The sequence below is a fragment of the Odocoileus virginianus genome, chromosome 9, assembly GCF_023699985.2.
Source record: "Odocoileus virginianus isolate 20LAN1187 ecotype Illinois chromosome 9, Ovbor_1.2, whole genome shotgun sequence".
NCBI classification, from domain to species: domain Eukaryota; kingdom Metazoa; phylum Chordata; class Mammalia; order Artiodactyla; family Cervidae; genus Odocoileus; species Odocoileus virginianus.
The window spans coordinates 26932413-26947303 of NC_069682.1; the positions used below are offsets into that span (position 1 = coordinate 26932413).

At 40.7% G+C, this 14891-nt stretch overlaps 1 protein-coding gene across 2 annotated transcripts in view; it reads right to left on the reverse strand.

The window, feature by feature from the left end:
- The window catches only part of DCLRE1C (DNA cross-link repair 1C), a 33927-nt gene extending 25920 nt beyond the window's left edge, over positions 1–8007 (reverse strand). For both annotated transcript variants that reach the window (XM_070472106.1, XM_020881261.2), the window contains exon 1: positions 7803–8007. In XM_070472106.1, coding sequence (XP_070328207.1) covers positions 7803–7911 — 109 coding nt within the window. In that variant the 5' untranslated portion in view covers positions 7912–8007. The remainder of the gene's footprint in view (positions 1–7802) is intronic.
- Positions 8008–14891: the final 6884 nt, after the last annotated feature.

Below are 14891 nucleotides of genomic sequence, written 5' to 3' on the forward strand. Positions count from 1 at the left end.
TGAGGAAACCATTCAGGCTTAGGCCAGAATAAGAAGAGTTTCATTAACTTCTCAGCCAACTGTGACTGTTGGGTTGAAAATCATTAAAGAGACACCAGACTAAAACAAACATTAGAGTAGACAAACTTCACAAATATATACAGAACGTTCCATGCAAAAGCAACAGAACACATTCTTCTCAAATGCACAGGGAACATTTTCCAAGACATACACATACTAGGCCACAAAACAAGTCTCAATATATTTAAGAAGATTAAAATCATATCAAGCGTCTTTTCCAATTACAATGGTATAAAACTAGAATTACAAGAACACTAGAAAATTCACAAATATATGGAGATTAAACAACACACTATTGAGCAACCAGTAGGCCAAAGAAGAAATCAAAAGAGAAATTTCAAAATACCTTGAAACAAATGAAATGGAAATAAAACATACCAAAATATGTGTGATGCACAAAAACAATTCTAAGGGGAAAGTGCAAGTGATAAATCTCTACCTTAAGAAATAAGAAAAATCAACCTAATTTTACACTTCAAGGAACTAGAAAAATAACAAAGCCCAAAACTATTAGAAGGAAGGAAATAACAAAAATTAGAACAAAAAGAAATGAAATAGAGACTAAAAAGACAACAGAGAATAATCAGTGAAACTAACAGTTGGTTCTTTAAAAAGATAAACTTGGCAACAAAAAAGAGAGACACACATAGGACTCAAATGAATAAAATCAGAAATAAAAGAAGAGTTATTACAACTGTTGCCACAGAAAAGAAACAGTAAGGAACTACTATGAACAATTATACACCAACAAAGTGGACGGCCTAGAAGAGATTGATAAATTCTTAAAAACATACAACCTAGAATGACTGAATCATGGTGAAACAGAAAATCTGAGCAGACTGATTACCAGTAAGAACATTAAATATCCTTTCTAATAGCAGTAATTTAAAAAATCCAACAAACAAAAGTCCCAGACCTGATGGCTTTGCTGCTGAATTCTACAAATATTCAAAGAACTCATTTTATGAAGCTAGTATTACCCTGATACCAAAACCAGACAAGGACACCACACACAAAAAAAGAAAATTACAGCCTAATATCCCTGATGTACATAGAATAAAAAATCCTCAACAAAATATTAGCAAATAGAATTCAACAATATATTAAAAGGATCATACACCATGGTTAAGTGGGATTTATTCCAGGGATGCAAACTTGGTTCAACATCCACAAATCAATCAATGTGATAATCTCATTAACAAAAGGAAGGATAAAAATCATATAATCATCTCAACAGATGCACAAAAGCACTGGACAAAACACAATATACTTTTATGATAAAAAAATCTCAATAAACCAGGTACAGATGGAACATACCTTCTATAATAGAGGCCATATGTGACAAGCTCTCAGCAAACATCATAATCAGTGGTGAAAAGCGGAGAGCTATTTTTCTAAGATCAGGAACAAGACAAGAATGCTCACTCTTTTCCTTTTATTCAACATAGTATTGCAAGTCCCAGGCAGATCAAATAGACAAGAAAAAATACATCCAAAGAGGAAAGGAAGAAGTAAAGCTGATGCTACTTACAGACAGCATTATACATATATAGAAAACCCTAAAGACTCAATCAAAAAACTGTAGAATAAAGGAATTCATTAAAGTTGCAGGATATCAACATACAAAATTCTGTTGCATTTCTACACACTAATAACAAGCCATCAGAAAGAGAAATTAAGAAAACAGTCCCATTCACAACTACATAAAAAAGAATAAAATGCCTAGGAATAAATTTAACCAAGGAAATGAAGGCTTGTATATTTAAAACTATAGGACATTAATAAAGGAAATTGAAGATGACACAAATAAATGGAAAGCCATTCCACGTTCATAGACTGAAGGAATCAATATTGTTAAATTGCCCATACCACACAATCAACAGGCTCAATGTAACCAATGTCAAAATTCCATTGACATTATCCATAGAAAAAGTTCAAATAATCATAAAATTTGTATAGAACCACAAAAGACCCCCAAATAGCCAAAGTAGTCCTGAAAAACAACAAAACTGGAGATATGTTTTCGGATTACAAAATGTATTTCAAAGCTATAGTAATTAAAACAGTATGGTACTGGCATAAAAACACATAGATAGATCAACAAAACAGAATAGTAAGCCCAGAAATAAACCCACATATATAGTGTCAATTAATCTATGATAAAAAGTGAAAGTGTTAGGCACTCAGTTGTGTCCGACTCTCTGTGACCCCATGGACTGTAGCCAGCCATGCTTCCCTGTCCATGGAGTTCTCCAGACAAGAATACTGGAGTGGGTTACCATGCCCACCTGAAAATTTAAGACAAATTACTCCCAAATCCATAGCTGTTTATATGTATATAAAATCTTTACTTTTTTATTTTTGGCTATGCTGGGTCTTTGTTGCTATGCTCGGAATGAAACCTAACCACTGTCTTATACTATACATAAGAATTAACTCAAAACATATTAAAGACTTGAATGTAAGATCTGAAACCATAAAATTTCCAGACAAAAACATAGGCAGTAAGCTACTTGATATTGGTCTTGATGATGATTTTTTTTAATCTGACACCAAAAGCAAAAATAAACAAATGATCAATACAGTGTGATTTTTTTTAATGGGCAGATCTAAATAGACATTTTCCCCAAGACATATAGATGGCCAACAGGCACATCAAAAGATGCTCCACATCATTAATCACCAGTGAAATGTAAATCAAACTGAGTATAAGATATTACCTCATATCATTAGAATGGTTATTATCAAAAAGAAAAATAACAAATGTTGAAAAGGATGTAGAGAGATGGGAACCCTTGTGCACTGTTGGTGGTAATGCAAATTAGTGCAGCCGATTTTATAGAAAACAATATGGAATTTCCTCAAAAAATTAAAATACAGGACTATCATATGATCTGGAAATTCCAAATCTGTGTATTTATCTGAAGAAAGATGTCTGCACCCCAGGCTCATTGCACTGTTACAACAGCCAAGACATGGAAACAACGTAAGTGTCCACCCATGGATGAAAGGATAAAGAAAACTGTGGTTTACATGCATGAAGGATAGTATTCAGCCATAAAATTGCTGTCTAACCACAAATTAACAATCTTCATTGTAAGTTTTCTAAAAACTGATAAGTTTAGTAGGTTTAAAGCTAATTAAAACAAAAGTATTCTCTCTATATAACTTTTCTCCAGCTCTTAATAACATAAATGCTGCTGGAAATTAATTTTACTTAAAACTATAACTAAGTTGGTTATTTTGAAAGTCATTTCCTCCTCAAATCATTTACCAAAACTGACTTTCATTTGCATTTATGTAAACACTGCCCATTACCACCCCTGATGAAAGCAAAGACAGTCAAGCTTGGTTGTTGGGGAGACAACGTTAAGTAGCATGGCAATAACCCACAGGGTCTCCTGCATTGCAGGCTGATTTCTTATGGCAGAAAGTGAGGAAGAACTAAACAGCCTCTTGATGAAAGTGCAAGAGGAGAGTGAAAAAGCTGGCTTAAAACTCAACATTCAGAAAACTAAGATCATGGCACCCAGTCCCATCATTTCATGGCAAATAGATAGGGAAATGAAACAGTGACAGACTTTTTTTTTTTTTTTGGACTCCAAAATCACTGCAGATAGTGATTGCAGCCATGAAATTAAAGGACACTTGCTCCTTGGAGGAAAAGTTAAGACCAACCTAGAGAGCATACTAAAAAGCAGTGACATTACTTTGTTCACAAGGTCTGTCTAGTAGCTATGGTTTTTCCAGTAGTCATGTATGGATGTGAGAGTTGGACTATAAAGAAAGCTGAGCGCTGAAGAACTGATGCTTTGGTGTTGGAGAAGACTCTTGAGGGTCCCTTGGACAGCAAGAAGATCCAACCAGTCCATCCTAAAGGAGATCAGTCCTGGGTGTTCATTGGAAGGACTGATGCTGAAGCTGAAACTCTACTACTTTAGCCACCTGATGTGAAGAACTGACTCATTGGAAAAGACTCTGATGCTGGAAAAGATTGAAGGCAGCAGGAGAAGGGGACAACAGAAGATGAGATGGTTGGATGGCATCACCAACTCGATGGACATGAGTTTGAGCAAGCTCTGGGAGCTGGTGATGGACAGGGAAGCCTGGCATGCTGCAGTCCATGGGGTCACAAGGAGTCAGACACAACAGAGCAACTGAACTACCAACACACACACCCTCAAATGTGTATGCAATGATCCTTGAACTAATGAAAACAAGGCATCACCACAACTCACGTGGCTGACACTGACCAAACACATGCCTCTACAGGACAGTCCACCTGCCCACTCAGAGGGTGCACCTCCTCACGTCACTCCTGGTCCAGGCTTTTCAGGACAATGAATGCATCCCAGAGCAGGACTCTCTGTTATGTAGTTTCTAAACTGTTTGTGTCATGACAAATAGAAGGTTGACTCAGGATTCTGCTCCATATTCCCAAACCAGTTCAGTGGGCAGCACTGTTCCATCAAGACAGCCCAGCCCAACACCCTAGACTCCTTCCTCATGGGGAGTCAAGGGAACCTGGATGAGTTTATTTTGTGATGGTAGTGGCTCAGTGGTAAAAAAAAAAAAAAAATCTGCCTGCAGTGCAGGAGACCCAGGTTTGATCCCTGAGTCAGGAAGATTCCGTGGAGGAGGAAGTGGCAACCCACTCCAGTGGTCTTGCCTGGGAAATCCCATGGACAGAGGAGCCTGGCAGGCTACAGTCTGTGGGGTCACAACAGCTGGATACGACTGAGCGACTCACCAACAACAAGGACTGCACCCAGAGTCTCTCTTCCAGGGCCTTTTTTGTTTTCCTTGACCAGAATAAATCATCTTAAATTGTCTCCAGAAGGGGTCCTCCCCACCTCTGGGCCACTGTCTTAAGGCTATGGGTCCCCTCTTGTCCTCCAGGACTCACTGGTGCTTAGTCAGGTCTTCCCTGAGCACAGCGCTGGATTCCAGATGGGCCATGAACAAGCATCAAGCAGGTCCATGGCCCACCTCAACTTTCATCAAGATGCGATACTAACAGTCTTTGTGCATGTGTTAACAACAGGTCATAGATCTTGTCAGACATACTGTATCAGTCAGCTCAGACTGCAATAACAAAATATCAGAGTCTGCGAGGCTTAAACATAAATGCATTTCTAACACTTCTGGAAGCTAAAGTTCAAGATTAAGGTGACTAGACTGGTTTCTGGGGATGCCTCTCCTCCTGCCTTACAAACAGCCATATTCTTGCTATGTGCTGACACCTTTCCTCACTGTGCATATGGAGGGAGAGAGCACTCCTCCTTTTCTTCTAAGGCCACCAATCCTATCAAATTGGAACCTCACCTTTACAATCTCATTTAACCTTCAAGTGCTGGTAACTCATTTGTGTCCGACTCTTTGCGACCCCATGCACTGTAGCCCACCAGGCTCCTCGTTCCATGGAATTTTCCAGAACACTGGAGTTAACCTTAATCACCTCCTAAAAGTCCCTTCTTCAAATGCAGCCACACTGGGAGTTAGGGACTCAGTATCTGAATTTGGGCTTGGGGGGGTGCGGTACACAAGAAGTCTGTTTCCCAAAATGGTTATAAACCACCAGTGGGCAATGTGGCAAACCTCAGAAAGCAGAAAGAGAGTTCTTGTCCTTGATTAGTCTACATCCTTATTGGGAAAACAGATTCACATGGGATCAGAGAACAGGAAAAGTTATTATAAAGAGATGGACAGGAAAGTCTTCCTTAATGTACAAACTAATGATGATTTCACAACTATTCCTCAATTTAAAAAAAATAAGTAAAAATATAAATACAAAAACAAACAAACATACAAATTCCTTTAGATGAATATGAACTCTTTCTCCAAACTCGCTACTGCAAAATACGAAGGCCAAGCCCTGAACCCATTCTTTCATTGTGGCCACCACATGTGAGTTCAGACACCTCCCAGGGAGACTCAACAGAAAAGGTAAAAATATTCTCACCCAGCAGTGAATTCCCAGTGAAAAACAAGGCAAAAACAAAAACGTTATCAAGACACAGAAAGACTGTACAGAGGTTCCTATGCTCTTTAGTGAATCAGGAAAGGAGGTCCAGATTTTTCTCACTAAAAAGAGAAACAAAAAAGGAGTTGAGAGCTGGAAAGCAGAGGCATTTCCCCACAGCAGAAATTTCATCAATTTACACTACCTTAAAGTGACTGATTCCACACACAAGACAATAGCTGGTCTTCACATCAACCGCGCGACGAGGAGCAAGTTGTGGTATCTGCAGTTGACTTTAATATCACACGGTGTGATTTGTACATGAATAAGTATCTGAGTCACTCCTCAAAATAGGGGTTGGGGATCCTACTTAAGCTACTCTGGAAGTCCACACTCAAGAGGCAGCTTCCAGACTGCTTCAGTGAAGCTTCATCTCTGGTCAATGCCCAAGGCTGTGCTAATTAGCACAATGAATATGGAACCTGTTTTCATAGGTAAAGTTAGTGACCTATCAGTCAGTATGTCAGATGTTAAAATGGAAAGTGGTTGTGAAATCAGCAGGCACCCCAGCCCTGGAGACTGGCTAAAACATTTTAGAGATGCTCCAGCCTTGCCTGGAGCAGTTAGCCTTGGGACCCTATCATTAGGGGGTGATGCCATGCTTAATTCCTAACAACTTCCAGCTGTGAAACATTAGTATTCTAGTTACCTGACCTGGCTCTCTATAAAAGAAACCTGCATCCCACTTCTAGACAGAAGATCTATAAGGGAGGGGAGCTTGCACTTCGTTGAGCTTACAGACAGGACTTTTCAGTGCCTGCATGCTTGCTAATCTGTGTGTAGGAGTATGGCACAAGACGCTTCTCCTCTGAAAAAAAGCTATGACAAACCTAGACAGCATGTTAAAAAGCAGAGACATTACTTTGCCAAGATAGGTCTGTCCAGTCAAAGCTATGGTTTTTCCAGAAGTCATATATGGATGTGAGAGTTGGACTATAAAGAGAGCTGAACACCGAAGAATTGATGCTTCTGAACTGTGGTGCTGCAGAAGACTCTTGAGAGTCCCTTGGACTGCAAGGAGATCAAACCAGTCAGTACTAAAAGAAATCAGTCCTGAATATTCATTGGAAGGACTGTTGCTGAAGTTGAAGCACCAACACTTTGGCCACCTGATGCGAAGAATTGACTCACTGGAAAAGACCCTGATGCTGGGCAAGATTGAAGGCAACAGAAGGGGACGACAGAGGATGAGATGGTTGGATGGCATCACTGACTGGACGGACATGAGTTTGAGCAAGCTCCGGGAGTTGGTGATAGACAGGGAAGCCTGGCGTGCTGCAGTCCATGGGGTCGCAAAGAGTCGGGCACGACTGAACGACTAAACTGAACTGTATGGAAGAATTTAATCTAAACTTGTCTCTAGAACATAATCCCGAGGATGTGGGGGAAGAACTAAGTAATACCCGTCAACCTGTGACTATTGGGCACTGGGAGAGCTTTCAAAAGAACCGAACAGTTGTGGCAGATCAAAGTGGCGTGGGTCAGTGGCAACTGGTAGTTGCTGTTCTATCCCGCAGTATGAGGGATGAGAAGATAAAACCTCAGATAGACTGAAGAGCCCGGCTGGGACAAAGTACAAGCTCGTTTCTCGCACCGCCTCCCAAAGCCTGCACTTCCTCCTGTAAGACCCTCGCCTTCCCTCTCTCCAGATATGGGTGACCTCCTCTAGGGGCCCGATCCTGCGCAGCCCGGGAGGAGGCGACGCGCTGCGCTCACTCACCTTTGTGGCAGTGGGACAGGAAGTAGGCACGGGCCCTCAGGTTCTCCCTGTCGAAGCGGTCTATGGAGATGGTTGGATACTCTGCCATCTGACCCTCGAAGGAACTCATAGCGTCGATCAACCTTTGCGGACTAGTTTCCTCGCAAGTGAGCCGCGGCAGCCTCAGCCTCCGCCCGACCCAGCCTCCGCCCGCCGCGCCGCCACTTCCGGGAACTTGCTACCGCCTCACCATTGGCCGGCCGGGAGCAGCAAAGTCCAATCAGAGCAGCTCCGCGTCCGGGGTGGGCGGTGCCAGCGAGCTTCCTGTCAGTTCCGGCCTCCCGTCACCTGCCGGTTAAAACAGCCACCTGGGCTGCTCCGCGTTCATAGCTGAGAGGCTGGGTGGAATCTAGGCTGTAGCGCGAGCAGTGGGGCTCCTCCCAGATACCTTGGCACAACACATCATGGCTTTGGTGAAGAGTTGCCTGGGTCTGTGCAGGAACAAGAATGCGAAGGGAGACAACGTCCAGAGCAGGCGACTACATCAAAGGATGCGAAGCGGGATGCGGTGCTTGGCTTTGAAATCGGACTGCGTTCCGCTTCCTTCTTGTCTACTGTGTTTCTGAAAGCTTGCTTTGGCTTCTCTTCTTTCTCGTCCTTTCCCAGTGTCTTCTTTATGGGATAATCGTGAAGATTGTGTGAGAAAATTGTATCAGTCTTGTAGTATATTCTAAAACTAGTAGTCCACGTTTCCATTCATAATCTACAAACTGAGTAAACTACACAATCTCTGACAATCAAGCTCAGATGCATGATCTTAGGGTAGATAAGTAAAGATCCCAGGGAGAGTTTAGCTGCTAGCCTCCCCAACCTCCAACTCTTCTGAGGTGTTTTGTTGTTTTTTGTTGTTTTCTGGAAGTTAGAAAGATGTATAAAAGAAAAAAAAATGGTAGGGTGATAGATGAAAGGTCTGGAGTTTTTAAACATCAAAGCAACTTTATGGAAAGGTTTGCTAAAGTATTGTGTGGGCCTACATTCTCAGTCGTGTCTCTTTGTAACTCTATGGACTGTAGCCCACCAGGCTCCTCTGTCCGTAGGATTTCCCAGGCAAGAATAGTGGAGTAGGTTGCCATTTCCTCTTCCAGGGGATCTTCCCGAACCAGGGATGGAACCCATGACTCTTTTGTCTCCTGCACTGCAGATGGGTTCTTTATCACTGAGCCATTGGAGAAGTCTTGTGAAAGTATTAACGTTCCCCAAATAGTGGCAATAGCCTTACCTGCATCCCCTTTGCAGCAAGTCTCTTTAGACACCACAGTATTATTTTAATCACAACTCCAACACCCATGATTTGTGCTTAGCATTGTGCAAGCTACTACTTTATGCTAGCACTGTACAAACCCTGCCATGATGACAGAGATGACTAAGATGTGCTTATAAGCCATTTTAAATCAATTTGAAGATAGACCTTTGCAGGACATGGTAAATAAATGCTTCCACAGAGACACAAGATAATGTAGGAATAATTCCAGTAACAATTCATTCTAACCAGTGAAATCAAGAATTGGAATGTCACCCTCAGGGAATATTAACATGTTCCTGCAGCCCTGTCAGTCAGTTCTATTCAACTACAGATTCTGATGAAGTGCTGAGGAGAAGGAGGAGGAGGAGGAGGAGGAGAGGACGAGTAAGAAAAGAAAGGGGAGGGGGGGAGGAGTACACACCATTGTCACTACTCTGAGTAAAATACTCTGCTAGTATTGCCAACACCTTTGATCTGGTATAAGATGGTTTGTCATAGGATAAAAGAGGGTGTCGCTGTGGCTAGGCTGTCTATACCTAAAACCAGATCTTGCACTGATCCTGATATCTGTAGAATCCAATGTGTCTACTTCTGACAATGAAGCTCCTGGCCACAAGTCTTGATAAGGTTCATATTCTTATTTTTTTTATTTGTTCCTGTGTTTATCCTCTCCTCTTTCCACAATGGATACAATACAAGAAAATAAAGACAAATAGAGAGTTAGAATAAAATGATAGGATAGGATAGAAAATAGTGAAGATGGATAAGCATAGCCCAGAGGCATGTAATGTGTACTTTTAGGATGAGTGAGCCATATATTTAGGTTGTGCTTTTTTTTCAGTTGACAATATGAATAACTTGCATTATACACATACTATGTTCTATGCTATTTTTTTAGAAAAGAAAATACAGGCCCTGATTAGCAATTCATCTGAGCCACTACTATTTATGTGATCCTGGTTAAGGTAACCTCTCTGAAACTCAGTTTTCTCATCTTAAAATGGAGATAACAATAAAGCCCACACAATGCCCTGGAAAATGCTAAGAGCTCAATAAATATTAGACACTCAGTCGTGTCCAACTCTGTGCAACCCCATGAAGTGTAGCCCACCAAGCTCTTCTGTCCATGGGATTCTCCAGGCAAGAATACTGGAGTGAGTTGCCATTCCCTTCTCCAGGGGATCTTCCCAACTCAGAGATCCAACCTGGGTCTCCTGCATTGTAGGCAGATTCTTTACCATCTGAGCCACCAGGGAAGCCTCCAGTAAATATTAGCCATTATTATTTAGTGGGCACATACTACTATATGATCTCACTGGTATGTGGAATCTAAAGAAATCCAACTCTTGGAAACAAAGAACAGATTGGTGGTTGCCAGAGAAGGATGAGGGGTGTGGGAGAGATGAGTGAAGGTGGTCAAAAGGTACAAACTTCCAGTTATAAATGGAAAAGTTATGGAATGGGATGTACAGCATAGCAACTACAATTGACAATACTGTAGTGTATTCTTGCACTTAGTCGCTCAGTCGTGTCCAACTCTTTGTGACCCCATGGACTGTAGCCTGCCAGCCAGGCTCCTCTGTCCATGGGGATTCTCCAGGAAAGAATACTGGAGTGGGTTGCCATGCCCACTTCCAGGGGATCTTCACAACCCAGGGATCAAACCCAGGTCTACCGCATTGCAAACAGATTATTTACCATCTGAGGCACCAGGGAAGCCCAGTGTATACTTGAGAGTTACTGAAGAAGTAGATATTAAAAGTTTTCATCACAGGAAAAAAAGCCTAACTATATGAAGTGATGGATGTTAGCTAGATTTATTGTAGTGATCATGTTGGTGCAGCATATACATGTTTCAAGATATTATGCTGTTCACCTTAAACTTATGCAATGTTATATAAAAATAATATCACAATACAATTGGGAGGAAAAAGGGATGAGTGATTAATACAACAAAACAACAGAGATGAGTCTCGAAATAATTATGCTGAGCAAAAGAAGCCAGACAAAAGAAGAGTACATACTATATTATGCCATTTATATAAAATTAAAGAAAAATGTAAACTGATCAAAAGTGACAGAAAGCAATCAACAGTCAACTTTGTACATAAGGAAACAAGTTCATTAACTTGATGTGGTCATGATTTCACAGGTATATACATATGCCAAAACTTATTGAATTACATGCTGCTAAATATGTGCTTTTATTGCATTTCAATTATACTTCAATAGATTTGAAAAAAAAAATTAGAGAGTACATAGGGCTTCCTTGGTGGCTCAGCTGGTAAAGAATCCACCTGCAATGTGGGAGACCTGAGTTTGATCCCTGTGTTGGGAAGATCCCCTGGAGAAGGGAACAGCTACTCACTCCAGTATCCTGGCCTGGAGAATTCCATGTCCATGGGATCACAAAGAGTCGGACACAACTGAGTGGCTTTCACTCACTCAGATAGGAGAATGTGAACAAAGTAAACAAGATTGGTAGGGATATTCCTTCTCTATAGGAGCCGACTGATTAAGAAGACACTACCTAGCTATGAGGTTTCCCTGGGGGTCCAGTGGTTAAGATTCCACATTTCCAATGTAAGATTCAACACAATCCCTATCAAAATACCAAAAGCATTTTTCACAGAACTATAACAAGTAATTTTAAAATTTATGTGGAAACACAAAACACTCTGATAGCCAACAATATTGAGAAAGAAGAACAGAGTTGGAGGAATAACACTCCCTGACTTCAGACTTGACTACAAAGCTACAATCATCAAAACAATATGGTACTGGCACAAGAACAGACTCATAGATCAGTGGAACAGGATAGAAATCCCAGAAATAAACCCATGCACTCATGGTCAATTAATCTACAACAAGGGAGGCAAGTATATCTAATGGAGAAAAGACAGTCTCTTCAACAGTGGTGTTGGGAAAATCAGACAGCTACATAGAAAAGATTCTAATTTCATTCTTTTACAACATCATATGCAAAGATAACTCAATATAGATTAAAGGCCTGAATGTAAGAAAAGAAACCATAAAACTCTTAGAAGAAAACACAGGTGTAATACTGTGACATAAATTGTAGCAATATTTTTTTTTTTTTTGGAGGCCTGCTCCTAAAGCAAAGGAAATAAAAGCAAAATAAACATATGGACCTAATTAAACTTTAAAACTATTGCACAGCAAAGATAGCCAGTGACAAGACCAAAATATAACCTACAAAATGGAAGAAAATATTTGCAAGTAATATGACTTATACAGCCCATGGTATCTCAAAAGAGTCAAACATGACTTAGAGACTAAACAACAACATAAATTTGGGTTAATATCCAAAATACATAAACAGTTCATACAATTAACAGCAACCTCCCCTAAACAACCCAATTTAAAAATGGGTAGAAGACCTGAATAGACATTCTTCCAAAGAAGACATACAGATGACCAACAGGGACTTGAAAAGATACTCAGGATCACTAATCAACAGAGAAATGCAAATTAATACTACAATGAGATAGTACCTTACACCTGTCAGGATGACTATCATCAAAAAGAACACAAATAATAAATACTGGTGAAGATGTAGAGAAAAGAGACCCCTTGTACACTATTGATGGAAATACAAGTTGGTGCAGCCACTGTGGAAAACAATATAGAAGTTTCTCAAAAAACTAAAGATAGGATATATATCCAAAATATCATATGACCCATCAGTTCCACTCATAGGTATATATCAAAAAAGAAACCCATTAATTCAAAAAGAATTAACCAGTGTTCATTGTTGTTGTTCAGCCACTCAGTTGTGTCCAACTCTCTGTGACCCCATGGACTGCAGCACACTGTCCTTCACCATCTCCCAAACCTTACTCAAACTCAAGTCCATCGAGTTGGTGATCCATCCAACCAACTCATCCTCTGTCGTCCCCTTCTCCTGCCTTCAATCTTTCCCAACATCAGGGTCTTTTTCAATGAGTCAGCTCTTCACATTGGCCAAAGTATTGGAGCTTCAGCATCAGTCCTTTCAGTGAATATTCAGGGTTGATTTTCTTTAGGATTGACTGGTTTGATCTCCTTGCAGTCCAAGGAACTCTCAAGAGTCTTCTCCAACATCACAGTTCAAAAGCATCAATTCTTCAGTGCTCAGTCTTCTTTATGGCCCAACTCTCACATCCATGTGTGACCACTGGAAAAACAATAGCTTTGACTAGATGCACCTTTGTTGGCAAAGTAATGTCTCTCCTTTTTAATATGCTGTCTAGGTTGGTCATAGCTTTTCTTCAAAGGAATAAGCATCCAGCACCATTATTTACAATTGCCAAGACATGGAATCAACAGATGAATGTATCTCCTAGCCACCATGCTATACTGCTTCCACAGCATCACAGTAGCAGTGGTGGTGAAATATATTTATTCAGAATATGCTGTTTTAGTACCTACTTAGTGCTAGACACTGTTCTTGGAGTTTAATTAACAATATCTCTCTTGATGGAAACTACATTCTAGTGAAAGATAAATACTAAAATATAAACAGGCAATGGGGGTGGAATGAATTGGGAGACTGAGATTGACATATATACACTACTGATACAATGTGAAAAACAGATAACTAACAAGAACCTACTGTATAGCTCAGGGAATTCTACTATGCTCCATGGTGACCTAAATGGGAAGGAAATCCGAAAAAGATGGGATATATGTATATGTTTTCTGGTGGATCATACGGTCAAGAATCTACCTGCAAGGCAGGAAACCTGGGTTCAACTCTGGGTTGGGAAGATCCTCTGGAGAAGGGAATATCAACCCATTTCAGTAGTCTTGCCTGGAGAATTCCACGGACAGGGGAGCCTGGTGGGTTACATTCCATGGGGTCACAAAGGGTCAGACATGACTGAGAGACTAACACTTTCACTTTCATAGCTGATTCACTTTGCTGTGCAGTAAAAACTAACACAATATTGTATAGCAACTATATTTCAATAAATTTTTTTTAAAAAGGAACAACCAATATAAAAAAATTATACTAAGAAAAGGAAAAAAGCAATATGAAAATAGTATGTTAGGAGGTGATCAGACTTGTGGAAAAAAGAAACACTAGAAAATAGTAAGAGGACTAGAGAACACGATGGGAGGAGCGAGCTAGGTGGATGAAGATGGGTGAGTTGAGATATTAACAAAGAATTGAAGACAAGGAAGTGAGTCAAGGGGATAAATGGAAGGAGGTGGCTACAACTAGCTCCTTACTGTGGGAGCTAGGAGATGAACAGCCAGGTCACTGTTGCTGAGCAGTGTGATCCAGGGCTACAGCACAAGGGAGGAGTGATTGAATGCAAATCTTGTCAGGCTTTACTGGTTTTTACTCTGTAAAATGGGAAATCATTGCAGGATTAGGAGAAGAGAAATGACATCATTTTATTTAGGATTTAATAAGATCAAGTCTATTGTTTTGCTGAGAATAGACTGCAGGGGACAAGAGAAGCCTGTTGGGAACTACTGCAATAACCAGAAAGGGAAAAGTGATGGTGGCTTGGGCTGGATGGATGCAGTAAAGCCAACAGATTTTGCAGATGGATGGATATGTTGCTGACAAATAGCAAGAGAAAATGGACTCTAGTGACCACTTACTGAAAGTGGGGGACCATGGAAGGGGAAGGATTAAGCATGAGTGTTTGGAGGGTAGTTGTTTTGGACAACCATACGGATGTTGAATAGTGCTTTCCTTGTGGCTCAGCTGGTAAAGAATCCGCCTGCAGTGCGGGAGACCTGGGTTTGATCCCTGGGTTGGGAAGATCTCCTCGAGAAGGGAAAGGCTACCC